Genomic DNA, 16,808 nt, shown 5'->3' on the forward strand with positions numbered 1-16,808 from the left:
TCGGGGGCTGCCATGCAAGTGTTAGATGCTCCCCGTGACCACAGTTTTCTAAGTAGCAAGCAAGATAGTGCTTTGATGCAGATGGCTTGTTCTTAGGCCGTAGGCTGGGGGGTAGCAGGCAGCGGCTACTGCGGTGAAGACTGTTCCTGTGGGTAATGGAGGCTTAGTCTTCGGGCAGCCCACTCGTGCCTTGAGGAGCTGAGCAGGTCTCTTCCTTCCTGGGCTGTGCTGTCTAGCAGCTGTCTAGTACTGCTGTGGAGAGCCCGTCAGCCTCTCCACACACTCACGTGCTCTTCTTCGTGGACCATGTCAGCCCCGTGGCCCCTGGGAGATGGAAGTTCTGAGTCAGCACACGATGGAGTCTGTGCGTCCTTGTGATTAAAACATAGGATGACATGTGCTCTGTAGAGCCGCGCACTGCAGTGTTACAGGTGCACCTGGGAAGGGGATAGTTTCCAGATCTACAAATTAAAGGGCCAGGTTGGTGTTAATACTCCTGTATCAATTAAACTGCTCTTCCTTTGAACTGGACTGTTAGCTCTGGATTAATTTTCCACAGAATCTACAGTAATTGACCACATACCAGGGTAGAGTAGGAAATGAATGTCAGTGGGAATTTGGGTGATTATGTTCAGTTCTTCATTATCTGTACTCAGCTCATTTGTGATCATGAGTTACAGCAAAGTTTTAACTCCAGGAGAGCATCTCATGCCATCTTGGACATTTCTGGGTTGCCTCTCAGAGTGAGCTCAGGGAATATAGGCTCATATTAATAATGGCAATAGAAAAGCATAATTAGGAAAGTAAACCTGCTACTGCAAAACAACAGAATGTATCCAAAGCCAGACAATAACAGTTTTAGATTGTGCTCACAGTGCTCCTGTTCACCCGGGTAATTGGAAGTAGGCTGTGTGATGGTGTTCCTCTCCAGGAGTGGTAGGGAGGGGCACAGTTACCAGCATTAAACATTGTTTTATTGCTAGAAGTAATTTTCTTCTATTTTTAATGAGTCAGATGTTGACTCAAATTATTTATTTATTCAGCCTACTTACTTGAGTTCCAGAGGAAAAGCCAGGAATGAAACTGACAAAGTCCCTGACCTCATGGTGCTTTTATTCTTTGGGGGAGAGATGCAGTAAACAAGGGAACAGATAAACAAGGTACTTCCTGATGGGAGTAAGTGCTCTGGTATCATAGGATGACAGAAAAAGAGAAGTGCAAGGAGGGGAAGGGAGCTGCCAGGAGGGGTGAGAGGCTAGCATCTGGAGGAGGTGAAAGCTGAGCTGAGACGGAAAAGCTGGGAGACCATTCAGAGAACTAGGAGGAGAGTGCCCCAGATCAAGAGAACGACAGTGAGGTGGTCTGAGGCAGGAACAACTTGGGCAGATCAGGACCCGAAAGGTGGCCCGTGTGGTTGGAGCAACAGTGCGTGAGGAGAAGCGGGACTAGCGGGGGGGAGAGTAGGCCTCTGTACGGAGTTAGAGTTTAACTCTAAAAGTAGTGGGAAGGCGTTGAAAGGCTTTAAGCAAAGGAGTGGCGCGATCTGATTTCCATCTTATATTACATTTCTGTCCCTCTGGGAGATAAACATAATGCTTGTGTATAGACTATCAAGAATACATAAGAAGAACTGGTAGTAGTGGTTGCTTTGCCTCTGGGGAGCGTAACAGAGAATGGGTGGGAGACTTACTTTTTGCTGAATATTATTTCATGCAAACTGAGTTTCTGTTATATTCATGTATTACCTATTCAAATACAAATTAATTAACAAATACTTAAAAAGTACATTCTAAGTCAATTACCAAGAAGGAAAAGAAAAGAAATCCCTTTAACCACTCTGAGAGAAAAGGCTTGGCGGGCAGCAAAGGAAGAAGAGGGCAACTCATTGTGGGCTCTTGCTAGCCATGGTGGAGGCTTGGCCTCACTCCATCCCAGCCCTACTAGCCTTTGTTCTGTTCTGTCGGCATGCTGTACTCATTCCTGCCACAGGACCTTTGCCATGAGATGATGGGGAGAAGCAGGGCAGATTCAGAACATCATTTAGAGGTAAATCCAATGAGACTACTAATAAAGTTGGTGTGAGGAGTAGGGGAATGAGGAGTCAAGAAGGAGTCCTAGGTTTGGCTTGAGCAGCTGTGTGGATATGGAATCATTCATAGAGGCAGGGAAGATTAGGAGACCAGCTAATACAGGAGTCAAGAGGATTAAAAGTTCTGTTTTGAACATGTTGCAGTTGAGATTCCTGTTAACCAATCTAGTTGGGTGTGTTTGTCAAGTAGTAAGTTGGACATAGGAGTTTAGGGGAGGAGTTTGTGGATGAAATCTAAATTCCAGATGCATCAGTATTTAGACTATACTTGAAGCTTTGGGTCTGGATGAGATTTACTTAAAGGAAGGAATATATGAAAGTGTAAGAGTACTACTTTCTGTGGTGGTTTCAGAAGGGAAACCAATAAAGGATTCCAGGGAGCTGCAACCAGCAAGGTGGAAGATCAGGAATATCACAGAATACTACAGAAGCCAAGGGGGAGATACTACGAGAGAGGGAGAAGGAGACAAATGCTGCTGAGAGGTGACGGTGAGCAGATTGGATTTGGCCATTTGAGCTCTTGACTGGCTTTTACTTATCCCCAGAGCTTCAGAAAACACAGTCTGTCTGTAACTAACCTCTCCTTCATTCATTCAGTCAAAATATCCTGAGTGAACCACCCACTGTTCTAGGCACTAAATTACAGAAGCATGGTCCTTGCTTTCATGAAATCTAGTCAGGAAAATAAGTTAAATGAAAAAATTGCACACAAATGATACCTACAATTATAATTATGACCAGTGCTTCAGGGAAAAGATGAGGATGCCATGAAAAGCATATAATGGGGCCCTAGACTAGATGGTCTTCCTGAGGAAAAGCCATTGCAGCTGAAGAAGCCAGAATTTGGTTAGGGCAGCATCGCGAACAGAGTACACAGGGGTCGGAGCTGAATGGCATGAGAGGGAGCTAAGGTGGTGAAATTGACTTTCATTCTTGGGAAACCATTAAAGCATTTAAGTAAGAGCGAGATTACCAGAGACGGGTGTGTGGAATCACTGTGGCTGCTGTGAGCAGGATGGATTTGAGGTCGGCAGCCACCCAGAGAAGCTATTGTAGTAGCCCCGGCGAGAGATACTGGTGGCCTTGGGTGGTGGCGGTAGAGATGGAAGGAAGAGAAGGAATTTGAATTTTGGAAATGGGATCCACAGGATTTGGTAGTTGAGTATGAAGGATGAGGAAGATGCCAGTGATGACCTAGGTTTCTGTCACGAGCCACGGGCAGCAGGATGAGCCTGTTCTTTATAGAGTGGGGGACACTGAAGGAGAAGAAGTTTGTGAAGAAGTATCGAGTGTTCCGTTTTGGACACCTTAAGTCCAAGCTATCCAAGATATCCAGTAGATAATTGGATCCAGAGGCATAGAGCTCCAAAGAGAGAGGTCTGGGCCAGAGAGAGAAATTTCAGAGTGGTTGGCATGTATGGTTAGGGTTTGAAACCTTGGGGCAAGTGTGGGGTAAGACAGAGAGTCCAGCACCGAGTAATTCTAACACTTACAGGACAACAGATGAGGAGCTACCAGCGCAGGAGAAGAAAAACAAGGAAAGCAGCCTGTGCCCCGGGGAGCAGTCACAGAGCCCATGGGGGTAGTTAAGAGTTCCAGACGCTATCAAGGAGAACTGAGAAGGGCCCATCGGATTTAGCAGTGAGCAGGGTCCATTCATGGCGTTTGTTATATAGCCAGGCTGTAACCATATCTGAGCCCCATCCCCACCCACTCTCCCAAGTGAAAGGGAATTGGGCTGTGAGGTCAGCTCCTCCCACCCGGCCAGATAAGTCTCTAGAATCCTAGCGTGGGTCGTCCATTCAGTGGGGGTTTTAACTACCTCTAGTCTATAGTCTGTTTTCAAATCTGAACTGTGTACAGCTAAACATTCTGCCACTGAAGCCTCTTGCCCTCCAGAGGAGGGTGTGTTTAAATTAACAACTTTAAAAATGGAGAATCAAAAAGCCAGATTCTCCGTCTGCCCTCCCCTCTACATGTGCTTAGAACAGTGGACAGGAGATATCTGTTGTGGGACGTGTGACTTTAAGGCTTAAATTTTGTGAAAATAGAGAAGAGCGTGCTTATACTCTTGAGGTCCTCAGAATGACCTTTTTGAGTTAATGTGGTGAAAACAAGAGGCACGTAGAGAGACTTTTCATTCTTAAAGGAAGCACCAGACCAGCACATGTGTCACTGGCACAGTTCGGATAAAAGCGTGATTGGTTTCCGAGTGTCTAGAGCCCGTTCCTTTCTCTCGTTCCTCCTTTCACTGCAGTTCCCAGCCCCACAGTATCAGGGAGATGGGCACGGGCTCTTCAGCGCGCGGCCCGCACGGGACCAAACTGGGACACACACGCTCTGCCTCTGCTTGTGAGAGAGGCTTGCCGGACTTGCAGCCAACCTGTGGAGAAGCCCCCACAGGAGCAGAGGAGCTACTCTCCCCTGTCCTTGGAAAGTTTCCAAGTCCCTTTCATGGTGTCCCTGACCAGTGAGTGCTTTCTAGGCTGCCCTGTGTAGTCTTGATTTAAATCAAGTTTCCCTAAAATTTGCATATCTTCAACAGAAGTCTTTACTGAGCTTGTCACTTACTGTGCATTTATTTATAGTTTGTACAAAGAGGTTTGTGGAGAGGGGCAGACGACACTGTGCATCACATGTTCAGAGGAAGATTCCACATTCATTCTCCTTTGTCAGTAGCAGTTCACTTAGGAGAAGGAAAGCAGGGAGTGAGTAGGTGGAGAGAGGTGAAAGGGAGGCGAGGAGGAAGGAGCAGGGCAGGGGGGCCCCCATTGTGTTAGCTGTACCGTGTAAGGTGAGGGGGTGACAAAAGCCGGAAGAGCCATCCCAGCAGCAGCCAACTGCCTTGCGCTGGGGGCTTTCCGTGCACTGGCTGCTTTCGTGTCCATAAGCCCATTTTATGAGAGGCACAGCTGAGGCTCTAAAAGGTTAAATGACTTAGTAGCATCACACAACTGTCAGAGCAGTGTAGCTGGAACTTGAGTCCAGTACTTTGGCTCCAAAGCACAAGCTTCTCGCTGGGTTATCCAGAAAGAGACCTCGAGGTTACCCTTGTTTATGGGACTTGCCATAGCAGCAAGGGTGGGACTAAGCCATAGATCTCTCCCAATTCCAGTCTGTCATCTTTGTACTCTCCCATGACCTCGCCATATGAATTGGAAGGCCAACAGAGAAAAATGGGGGAAGTAATCCTTTCTTTTCCAAGTGTTATTCTGGACACACATGGCATTTACAGTCCAAGGCCCCCTGAGACTCTCTGACTTGCCAGTGTCATCTTCAGGGATGGCTAAACAGGCCACAGTTCTCTGGCAGGCCTGGTAGCTGAGTTGCTCCTGTACGCCCAAACGGTGCCCTTGGTGGCTCTTGGGTAGGATGGGTGGGGCCCTTTTTCTTTCCTCCATTGCAGCTTTGGAGCTGGTTTTCTAGGAGAGCACTCCATTTGCGAAAGTAATCTTTTAAAGGACAAGGTAATGTTGAAAGAGAAAGGCAAACAAATCTCGAGTCTGCTGAGAGGATAAGGTCACCCAAGAAATAGAAGTTTCCTGCCAGTACCTTACTATTCTCCTGAGACCCTGAGAGGCTGGAGCTGTGGGTGGGGAGGGGATGGAGAGGAGGCCCGGAGTACCAGTACCTCCTAGGGTTTTCCCGATCCTTAAAACTGCCCGAGGTACCAAGAGGCTAATACTCCCTGCTCTCAGCCACTGACATGAAATGATGTTTGAAGGACCAAGTCATTATTCCTGTGGCAAAAACCGCCTAGAGCCATTTTCTCTTAGTTTTTAAATATATGTTCATCTGTAGGTAAAACAGCCTAGCAGAATGTGAGCCTGCAGCCAGCCCCTTCTCTTTTGCGCTGAGGTGTTTCAGGGCTTGCTTGGAGGGGGATTCTCACAAGTCATAGTTGATGACAAAGTAGCCTTCATGATGCAGGTGCCCTGCCCCACCTCCCACCCCTGGTGCCAAAAATAGGACTAGGTTTTTCCTGGGGGGAGGCAAGAACCAAGGGCGGTAGGACTTGTTCTCTGAAGGACAGGCAAAGGGAGGCTGCCGGAGTTGGGTGACAGGAGACATTACTGGAACAGGGCACATGTTCCCCCCAGAGCAGAGAAAGAGGTCATTTGAGTTTTTGCAAGAAGGGAGCATCTAGAGAGCAGTAAAAGATACCAAGAGGGGTGAATTTTTTATTCTTTTAAAATGACATGTGTGCAGACTGCGTCGGGAGCTTCGTCACGCTGGACCGTTTTCTCTCTGCTCCTGCTGACTGTTCTCTCTGAGCCGTTTGCTGAATGTGCACAGCTGCCCAAGGAGCTCCTCACACAGGGGCCCCCAGATCTTTGCCTTCTGTCACACTGCCTCTTGTTCTAGCATTTAGCTTGTGTCTGAATGGTATCATAATTGATTTGGGGGAAAACAGACGATTGCTTCTGTTTTAGCATTGTCTTGGTATGTTTTACTGGTTTTTATTAAATTGTTGAATAGAATGGGCTCTTCCAAATTGTAAGTTCTCCTTCCCTCTGAAGAACAGACAGACTGACGCCCATCCACCCATTCTCTCCCCCAGCCCAGCTAAGCACTGTATCTGCCAACTCTGTGAGCCAGGATATCCAGTTCTGTTTCTTGGAGTGTGATGCTTTTCCCTCCACCATGCAAAGCCAGACGTGGAGGAGAATGTAAAGCAGACACATTCCATTCCCGAAACACCTGCAGCTGCTTTGCCCGCACCGTGGGTCTGATGAAATAAAATGCATTAAGATCCTTTAATACATTTCTGTGCTACAAATTCTGCCTTGGGCATTGGGTCAGTGGATGTGGTGTAATCCAGGATTGCTGCTGGTGGGAGTATAAATGGCCAGTGCTTCCCAACAAGCTTTCCTGTAGCCACCTGCTGTTCCCAGCATGTACTTACAAATGAGCTATGAGGTCAGTGTGCTTGTCCTGAGCTTTAAGAAACTTTTACCTCGCTGGAAAAAATGTGATTCTTTTTTCTAACGAGCTTGCCTGGTCATTTCAGACACATGGGTCAGGCATATTTGTCATTTGTTCTTCAGATAGGCACGTAGATCGCAAGTGGTGCCTATTGATGAAGTGGGATTTGGAGTGTCCGTTACCTGGGTTTCTCAGGAAGCTTTGGGAGGTCTCAGGTAGGTTCTGTTTGCTGGAGCCCGTCCTCATGTGTAGGAGCAGTCTCTGATTTCCCTCCTCACTGGACACACCTGCCTAGGCCCCAGCACCGCGCCACAGCCAGCAGAGGCTTGGGGGCTGGCCGGCAGGCACACCAGGCAGATGCATGTGCACAGACAGCACACGGGGGTCACGCTGCCACGTCCGGCTGCACACCCGTGGATCGCGTTCCAGAGTCAGGATTTTTAGTTTCTCCTTGAACCTTTGGCAGTTTGAAATTCAAATGAGCAAGACAAGTGTAAGATATTTCTTATAAGTGAGGGTAAAAAACACCCAAACACCTGGAGCTGAGGCCTGCCCTGGTCTGTGACTTTACTAAAACTGCCACTGTGGGTGAGCCTTCAAGGGAGGGGGGGTGTGTATGGAGTCTGCAAGAAGACAAATGTTTAATTAACTAAAGTCCAAAAGTATTCGGGGCTGCCCAGCTTTGCCAGCTTTAAAGAGTGCTTTTTAGGGGCGCCTGGGGTCGGTCAGTCGTTAAGCGTCTGCCTTCGGCTCAGGTCATGATCCCGGGGTCCTGGGATCGAGCCCCGCATCGGGCTCCCTGCTCTGTGGGGAGCCTGCTTCTCCCTCTGCCTCTCCCCCTGCTTGTGCTATCTCTCTGTCAAATAAATAAGTAAAATCTTAAAAAAAAATCGTGCTTTTTACTCCAAGATGAAGCCGATAAGCAGCATTTCTGCCTGACAGGGATTGAATAAAACTGTCAAGGACTCAGACTTTGAATGTGGATTTTGGCATTGCTTTCTTCATCTCCCTTAGGAAATTCCATGAAGGAAGTTCCAGCCCCTCCCTGCTTAATTCTTAGAGTTTGGGGGGCAGTGCTGGGGCGGGGGTGTTGGCGATAACAGGGCCTCAGCCAAGGGTGGGCCCTGCTTGCAGGATGTCAGGTTGCCTGCCTCTGCCCCCAGCTTCTCCCCCCACCTGCCCTGCCCCCCAGTTGCCTGCCTCTGCCCCCCAGTCCATGAGGCACGCCCCCTGGCTTGTGGGTGGGGAGCAGCAGCAGGACTGAGCTGGCAGGTAAGGCGGTTTTCCGGTTCAGCTGCCCTCAGGGCCCTGCCTGCGAGCACTGCCGGGAGGTCCGGGACACGCGGCCTTGGGGGAGCCTTCTTCCCAGTGTTCCTCTCGGGCAGTGACTGTTGTGGATTTTTGTAAATGAGTGAGTGAAACAGGAAACTGTTACAGCTTTCATAGCACTTTGAGCAAAGTGTTGGGTGTCATCTTTGATAATGGCATCTGTGCAGACTCTTCTTGGTCCTGTGTGTTTAGTCTGAAAATACCCAAACCCCTCCCTGTGTAAGCACATGTGAGGTTTTAACTGGGGATGAGGGCACCAGGACGAACAGTATGACTTCCAGATGTTAGCTTCAAAGGCTGAAGGGTCAGGTCGGAAGTTTGGTTCCCACAAAAGGAGCATCTTTAGAAACCTGTACTTCAGGTCTTTGTGAATCTTAGAGAAACGAGCCTCAGTTCTGTTTTGTGCTGAGAATGTGTTTTCAGGGCCGTTGGGTGTTGGGCGTCTTCAGGTTGATGTGGCTGTGGCTCATGGCTGCCGCAGGCCCCAGGTCCACATCCGGAGGGCTGAGTCCAGAGGTGTGGTTTCCGTTAAGATGCCTGTCCTCCCACAAAATGCTCCCAGGCTTCTCTGTTTAGGGCAAGTGACCTGAATGCTGACTTCTGTATTTCTCATGCCATGTGAGGGAGAAACCCTTTCTGGACAGAGGGGGTTAGATAGTCCCTAAATTATGTTTTCTTGCCTTATGCCATAATCCTGTGTCTGGGATAGTGACAGACTTAGGGAAGCTTCTGGTATCCCCCATCTCTCACTGTCCACAGCCCCAGGCTTCGACAGCCTGGGTGAGCCCAGGGTAGGTCAGCCACTGTGGCCATCTAGGCAGGCAGCCTCTTCTCTCCTGATGCTGCCTGCCTAGTTGAAGAAGGCTTTTGCAGACTGAGGGCGTAGCCGCTAGAAACTTTCCAGCTCAGCTCGCAGGGAGGACCTGACGGAGATCACCTGCTGTGGTCGGCCTCCTGTCCCTCTTCCTACATGCAGGAGGGCCTGTCCGAAGCCAGGGAGTGGCCGGCGGAGAGGGGCGTGCATGGGAAGAGGGTAGGCCATGGGACAAAGTGCTCATAGAGCCTTCTTCAGCCTCCCTTTTTAATCAAGGGCTCATCCCAAATTGCTCCTCAGTGCCAGCAAACAAATGCCCACACAAGTTCTTGAGTGTTTTGTGCCGATTTATTGAAGACAACTCTGGCTGCCTTATAGGAGCTCTGCAGCTGCCTCCCAGGCCAGAATGTCATGGAAAACCAGTAATCCGGGGCTCTATGGAGTAGGGCAGCCAGTCATTTGATGTGGCAAAAGGGCTGAGGTTAAACCACATTTAGCAGGCAGATCATATTTTCAAAAACTTTTGCTTTGGGTGTTTTCCTTCTCTGTTGGGGATCAGCATCCTTTTAATCATACTCTCCACCCCCTCCTCATCCCTCTGAAGTACTGTTATGTGGTATGTAGCTATTGTACGCAAAAGTATATTGAAATTATTTTTCAAACTACATGATGCTGAACTGTGGGTCCATACGGAGAGTGTGGCTATGGATTGTATGCAAATGAGCGAGTGAATTCAATTTTGATCTATAACTTCTTTAAATCAGGGAAAAAAGAATTGCATGGTACCCCGGGTAATGATACCAAACCCATATTGCAGCTCAGCTGATCAATTCATTGTTCTCTGTGCTTTCATCCCTTCGGACACTGCCTTGGTTGACCCTCTCTGGAAAGGCCCCAATTGGTTGCTAATGAACGGTGTGGAGGATCGCCTGGTCCAGACAGGGGCTGTAAATCCCAGACAGGTGCTTTAAAATGGTGTTCATCACTGAAATTAAGAACAATCATCTTCCCCAGCAGCCTGAACTCATTTCTCTATATGCGGCTTGGTCTAAAGAATCCAATCAGGGAGTAATTGAAAGTTCATGACACTTGCAGAGGTTTCTGGAAACAGATCTGTGGGTACCAAGAAAAAAGGACATAGATTCATCCCACCCACCAGTCATTCCCGCCCTCCCCTGTATCCAGAGCAGCCCACTCCCCACCACTGACACCAAAATGCATTTAGCTGATTGGCTGCCCTCCGTGGATAATGCCTACTCAGCATTTGGGACAAGTTCCAGCATGTAACTTCCTTTTGGTGAGTGACCCTGACAGGAGAGGGGATTGAGCTTAATTTATGCCGGCCAGTGCAGCAACTTGGGCAGCCAGCTTTCCAGAATTTGCCCAGAGTTTTCCCTAGGGAATGACAGTGCCGTATATTCTAATTGGTACCCGTGCCGCTCCCAAGTATGGCTGCCGTGTACTCGTTCTCACCTTTCAGAGATCAAAGCCAAGTGTCAAGTTGTGTCTAACAGAGGTGCGCAGAACTCGGATGGAGAAACGATGTGTTTCTGGCTGGCTGGAGAACCCTCGGGCGGGGAGAGAGAGAGAATCAGGCAGCTGCTGTGGTTGTCACGGCCTGTTTCCTTTTCCAAACGGAACCTGGGGTTCTCAGATCCCCCGAGGTGGCAGCTCTCTAACCAGCAGAAGGCAGGCTAAGCAAAGTTGTGGGGGGGTGTAGTGTAGAGCCTCTCCCCTCCTCCCCAGTCTGCCTTTGACTAAGGAGGTGTTAGGCTGAGCCAGGGCCGAGTTAATTTCAGAGATAATCCATTTCCTGCTACTTTAATTCAGCCAGCACCATTCATCAGCAGCGGAGAAGAGCGCCTGGGACCCTCTCCTACATCATCCCAGTATCTTGAAAATAGGAAGGGGCAGCAGGGGTTCTCCCACCCCTTATGGTAGATGCTGAGGTTATAGAAATATGTCAGGACTTGGTGACAGAAATGTCTACACATACATCATGCCACCAGATTGTGGTGCCCCCCGCCAGGCCCTGACTTAGCGGCAGGTTCTCCTCTCCCCGCACCGCCTCCCCGCCCCCGTTTTGCTCCCAAAAGACAATTGTGCTTGTTGTTAGATGGAGGATGCATATTGAGGCCATCCACACTTAGGCTGGGAAGTCCTTTAGGACAGAGACAACTGCTATCCAATATCTTCGAGTAATGAACTTATTAGTAAATATAACACATGAGCTCATTAATCTTAACTTTGTTTTTGGACCAAGTGGGAGCTTGGCTTCTCAGGAGACAAAAAATTCATCTCTGTTCTTTTTCTTAAACCCAGTCCCAATTTAGAGTCAAACATATTGCCCTGCTCTCCCTGGGAAGCAGTTAATAATGTGTTTTTTCTCACAGCGGATGGTCCAGGCTCAGCCTGGTCACTCAGGCCCCCAGGCCATGTGCACGTGCTCTGTACACAGTATGAGCTCAAGGCATCTGAGCAGGGCTGTATCAGCTGAGGAATGTTCTCTAGATGAAGTGAATCTTACAACTGTTGCCTGTCCTGGCCACTCTGTCTTTGTTGCTTCAGCTAATGCTGTTCTTCTAAAATCAACTGCCTCCACCCTTCAGCTCTGATAAGAAAAGAAATTGAGGATGTAGAGATGGATGCATCACACCTTTAACAAGGGGTGGCTACCCATTTACTCTGGGCAGTGAGATCTAGGTGTAAAAGAAGTCTCGAAAAGAAAGAAAGAAGTCTCTGGGAAGACATGTCGTTTGTGAGGAGAGCAATGGCCTGGAAGGGCTGCTGTGGGATGGGATGCCTGCCCACGCGCACGGCGAGAGGAGGTTTAGGAAAGGTTCGCCTACAGGTGGGTCCTGTGGACCTGGTGTAGGCCTGTGGGGCCTGTAAGTGTGGCCACATAGGACTGATGGGGTGAGCGGGGGCAAGGAGCCAGCCAGCACTGGCCGGTGTCTTCCCAGCCTGGATCCCCCCTCCCCCTCCCTGAGAGAGAGGGACAGACCTAGGGGACATCAGCTGTCTGTCCCCTGCACACACATCCACATACCCATCAGCAGTTCTAGAGATTGAGCAGAATGGGAAGGGAAAGCGCCACGTCCTTGGCAGCTCTGTTGCCTTTGTCCTCTGAGCCTCCCGCTGATGGCCTGAGGGCCTCCTCCTCCTGTTTCTTCCCCGAGAGACTTTACCTGCACCATTTCCTTGCTCTGTGGGCCTCTCCTGGGTCCTTTGTTCTGCCAGCCCCAGCAGTGTCTCCCTTGACGTCTCTGCTCCAGAAAGAGAGCAGCAGCCCTGCAGCCTCCTAACCTACCAGGTGGAGTTAGAAGCATCTAACTTAGAAGGCTCCTTTGAGATGGCTGGCGATTAGAGCACATTTCTGTTCTTTCCCCGGTTTATATGTAATACCTTTTCCGGCACTTGAAATAATCCATTTTCCTTTGAGAGCCTCCACTCACTTGTGGGCTGTGGTTTGATCACACCCACCATGCCCCTAAGCCCTCACTGTACAGGAGGTAGAATGTAATTTAAGCCACAATCATTTCTGCCCCCTCCTGCCCTGCCTCCTAGAAGTGGTGGGTGTCCTGTGGTAGGTACTCGTTTGCCCAAGCTGGGAAAGTGCTGAGCTGGCAGCTCTCTGCCCTCCCGCCTGTCTGGTGGAGAAGGAGGGGGCTCAGAACCCACTCATCTCGTAGGGAAGGGGGTGTCTTCACTGCAGCAGTCATCCTTGGGGTTCCACTTCAGGGTTCAGGCAGGAGCAGTGTTGAATGCAGAGTCAGCCTCTGCGCAGCCACCCTGGGACATTCTGAGGCCCCTGGGCTGCCTTGAGGAGCTGGGAGGTGGGAAGGTGCGGGCGCCTTCGTGGGGGGCGCTCTGATAAACTCTCTGCAGCAGCAGGCGCGCCTGCCCTCCTGTCCTCCAGACCAGAATGAGAGCTGGGCTTTGGGCGTTTGGAGGCCACCCTAACCGTGTGTCCTCTCTGCTTCTCCCACTGTTGCAGGTTATGTGTTCTGTATGTTACATCGCCTCCCCGAGCAGCATGACTGTACGTTTGACCACATGGGCCGCGGCCGAGAGGAAGCCATCATGAAAATGGTGAAACTGGACCGGAAAGTGGGGCGCTCCTGCCAGCGCATCGGGGAGGGGTGCTCCTGAAGGCCAGGCATGGCCGCCACATGACGCTGTTCTTAGTTCACTAATGTTAGCCTTATTTAGGACAAAGTCAGCCAGACACCTTGTACTGGGCACGCGTCAGACTACAGCCAGTCCGTTTCCTTTCTTTAGCCAGCCATCCTGGTACTGTAGTTTAGGGGTTGATGGTGGTTGAAATTGATTTCTGGCTGGTTACTAAGGTGCCTGCTAGCCATTGTATAAAATTAAAACATGAAGAATATTTTTTTTTGAGCATGGCTAGTGGATTTCAAACAACACATACCTGTCACTGCTGGAGTCATACTTATAAAAAGCCTTAAGCGGAAAGTGTTCCAGATGGAGACTCTGAGTTAATAGAGGAGTAGAAGCTGGTGTTAAAGTTCCCATGACGCACATGGCTTTGCCAGAAACTCTGGCTAATGTTCGGCCTTTCACCTCTTCACTTATCCTTAGTCCCAGTAGCCAGGATACCTGATGGCCACGCGTGCCTTGGCCACAGGAGGCTGTTGAGATTGGCCATGTGGCTGGGCTGGGTGGTGGCTTCGCTCTCCCACAGCGCTGGAATTGGGGGCGGGGGGGGGGGGCAGGTTCTTAGGAAAATTTTTTACCTGACTTGCTATGAAAAAACTCTCTCATCACACGAGAAGAGAAACAATAACCTCACTTTGAAAATTAGCTCCACTCAAGACTAGTCCATGTACAAGACCTATCTTTTCTACACAGGACCCACGGTCATGGGAAGCAACCTGACCCCACTGGCTCTGGTTTGCCATTTGCCAAGTGCAGGGATCTGGCAATTGATCAAATAAGGCTAATTACAGCACAGCAGCTGCGGCTAGCATCTACAAACTGGCCTCTGCAGCTAGATTTCTATATTGGGAGTTTTTAAAAAGACATTTCATAGCCAACGGGAATCAGTAGAAGGGCTGGGGAGCAGGTGGGAAGCTGCCGCCTGCAGGCTCTGCCCCCTCCAGCGGCCGCCTGCCCGGCCCTCTCTGGGCCAAGAGGACAGTGCCACGGCCCAGCCCCTTGTGTCTGCGCAGCTCCGTAGTCCAGGGGACCACCTCTACCACATAGCAAGTCTGGGAAGGCGAGGCGGCCTGCGTCCCAGGGGCAGCGGGGGGATCTGTCTAGAACAGTGGTTTGTGGCCGTGGCCCAGCTCCGAGAAGGACCTTCGCTCTGGCAGTGGGGGTGGGAGGGCACATTTCTCAGCCTGTGCCGCTTCCTGCGGGCAGAGAGGAGTCGGTAGCCATGGTAGCTCAGGCCAGGTGGGGAGGGTGGATATGGGCCTGTTGGCCCAAGTTAGGGAATCCTCACCGATCTGGTGGGGGCGGGGAGGGGAGACAGGATTAAGATTCCCTGGAAAGCCTGAACAGGGTTGAGTGGGCCAGAGACCCCGTATGGTCCAGGCTGGTGAGAGTCGGAGGCTCCTGCAGAGGTGGTTTGGATCTGCCCACGCACAGGCTACTGGAACAGTTTAACCCAGCAAACTTTCCCTTTTATACCACGACCAACAGTTCGACTGTCTGCAGTTCACAGCCAAACACCTGCAACTACAAATGTTTTTTGGTCCAGAATGCTGAAATAGGAAATCATGCTCTTCCCAACCTCTTCCTCCCATCCCACCCCCACCAGAGTGGAATCCGCTGCAAAATCTCCAGCCTTATTCTTGCTTCAGGACCCAGACCGGTGTCTCTTGCTCTAGGGCAGCCCAGGGCAGAGGGGCCGGGTCTGCCCGCGTTTACCACTGTTGTCAAGCCACGGCCCTCTGGCCAGTGCATGGCCATCCTCAGTGAGGCGGCCCGCCCAGGCCCCCCGCCAAGCTCTGATCCCGAAGAGCCCCCCCCCCACGCCCTCCCGGCCCTCCTCAGGCCCCGCCGCTGCTGCCTCGAGGCAGGGATGGGAAGCAGGCTCTCTGGGGAGCCCAGGGGCACACAGGGCTGCAGCCCATATTCACTTCCTGGTGGTAGAGCTGGGGGTGGGGGGGGGCTTGTCCCCTGCAGTATCTGTTCTGTGAAGTTTGTTAAATGTAAGGAAAGCTTAAATTCTTGTATCTTTAAAAGAGAAGATCTTATTTAACCCTTTTGTGTTTTAGATTTACTTACACACATAGCCTAGAGCTCAGTTTTAGTTTTAACATTGTGAAAATATTAAAAGAATCTTGTAACTTTATTCTTTTTTCTCCTGCTGAAAAAAAAAAAATTAAACCAATCGTATGAAAGTTTGGATTTCTCTGTTTTGCCGGTTCTCCTAAGTGCTTGCCTGTACAGCCAGAAAAATGGTGGACTGTCTCCCTGGCCAGGGCTTGGACGAGGTCGGGGAGCAGGTGGCTCTTGTGTGCAGAGAGCGCCTGTCCCTGCCCTGGGCTCGCAGCTGCCCCCCTTGTTTCTGTGGGAGGTCGTGCATTGGGAGGCCATGGGGCCTGGCCCTGGTGGAGGTGTGTCTGCTGGGCCAGGCCTTTGCCGGCAGCGAGGAGGTTACGTGCGGGGGGATGGGAAGAAACGGGCACCAGCCCTGAGGGCCCCTCTGTGGTGTGGGTTGGGCGTGCCTAGGTCCTGGGTCCTGGGGTCTGGGAGGGGCCGCATCTGGAGGGAAGAGCAGCATGATGGATGTGCTGTGTGAACTCAGGTGTAGAGGAGGCACTTCGTATGCCTTAAGGTGTTTAAAAACATCTGGGGACGCGTGTCCATCCTCACCACCTTTAAGGCAGAGTGTTGACCACACAGCCGTCACTGAAGGTGATGAAAGATCCTCGAGGAAATCAGAAGTGGGGAGAGAGCACAGGAGTCTGGTGGCCTTGGAACACGCGGTGCCTGGCAGTGCCCCCCTTGTCCCTCCTGCTCATCTGGGAGGCTTTGTTCGCGCCAGCAGGGGCTGACCGCAAGAAGAGAGGGCGGTGGAAAGAAGGCGCAGTGAGGAACAGGAAGCCTGCTGGGCTGAGTGGGGGTGGAAGGCGTACGGAGAGGGGGCACCCCCGCGGGCACCAGGGCAGCAGAGACGCCCAGGGATAGTCTGCAGCGGCCTCGGAAATTACCTCCTTTGCAGCCATTCTCAAAGCTGCCCGGAGGGCTCCAGGGAAAGAGGAGTAAGCAGAGACAAATGCCGAGGCCTGGCATCGGGAGCGTGCCAGGCAGCCGGGGGTGAGGCCTGCCCGCCGTCTGACAGAGCTGAGGGCTCCACCCTTGATCCACGCTTCCGTCCCAGGGATGGGGCAGGAGTCTGACAGAGAAAATGGAGCAAGTAAGAATACACCGTTTATTAATGCCACACAAAAAATATTAAGGAAGAGGAACCATAGACCTTACGTGACTCAGCTGTGATTGCGTACAAATAATAAACATACCAATGATGCATGTTGCTCTGGCAAAAATTGATGACGGAACTCGGGACAGGGAAAGTATGTGCAGCGTCTAATGGGGCTAAGTTCTTACTGTCCAGTCAGCAGATAATGCATAAAACTGAAAATTCAAGAGCGCAATAGAAGCATGTTACCTAGAAAT

At 50.7% G+C, this 16,808-nt stretch overlaps 1 protein-coding gene across 3 annotated transcripts in view; it reads left to right on the forward strand.

Annotated features, from left to right (window-relative positions):
* ZFAND3 (zinc finger AN1-type containing 3) overlaps positions 1 to 15,526 on the forward strand; it is a 336,375-nt gene extending 320,849 nt beyond the window's left edge. For all 3 annotated transcript variants that reach the window (XM_034991365.1, XM_034991366.1, XM_034991367.1), the window contains one exon: positions 13,156 to 15,526. In XM_034991365.1, coding sequence (XP_034847256.1) covers positions 13,156 to 13,310 — 155 coding nt within the window. In that variant the 3' untranslated portion in view covers positions 13,311 to 15,526. The remainder of the gene's footprint in view (positions 1 to 13,155) is intronic.
* The last annotated feature ends 1,282 nt before the right edge of the window (positions 15,527 to 16,808 follow it).

This window comes from Mirounga leonina, unplaced genomic scaffold, assembly GCF_011800145.1.
Source record: "Mirounga leonina isolate KUSES-001 unplaced genomic scaffold, KU_Mleo_1.0 Mir_53, whole genome shotgun sequence".
Classification (NCBI taxonomy): Eukaryota; Metazoa; Chordata; class Mammalia; order Carnivora; family Phocidae; genus Mirounga; species Mirounga leonina.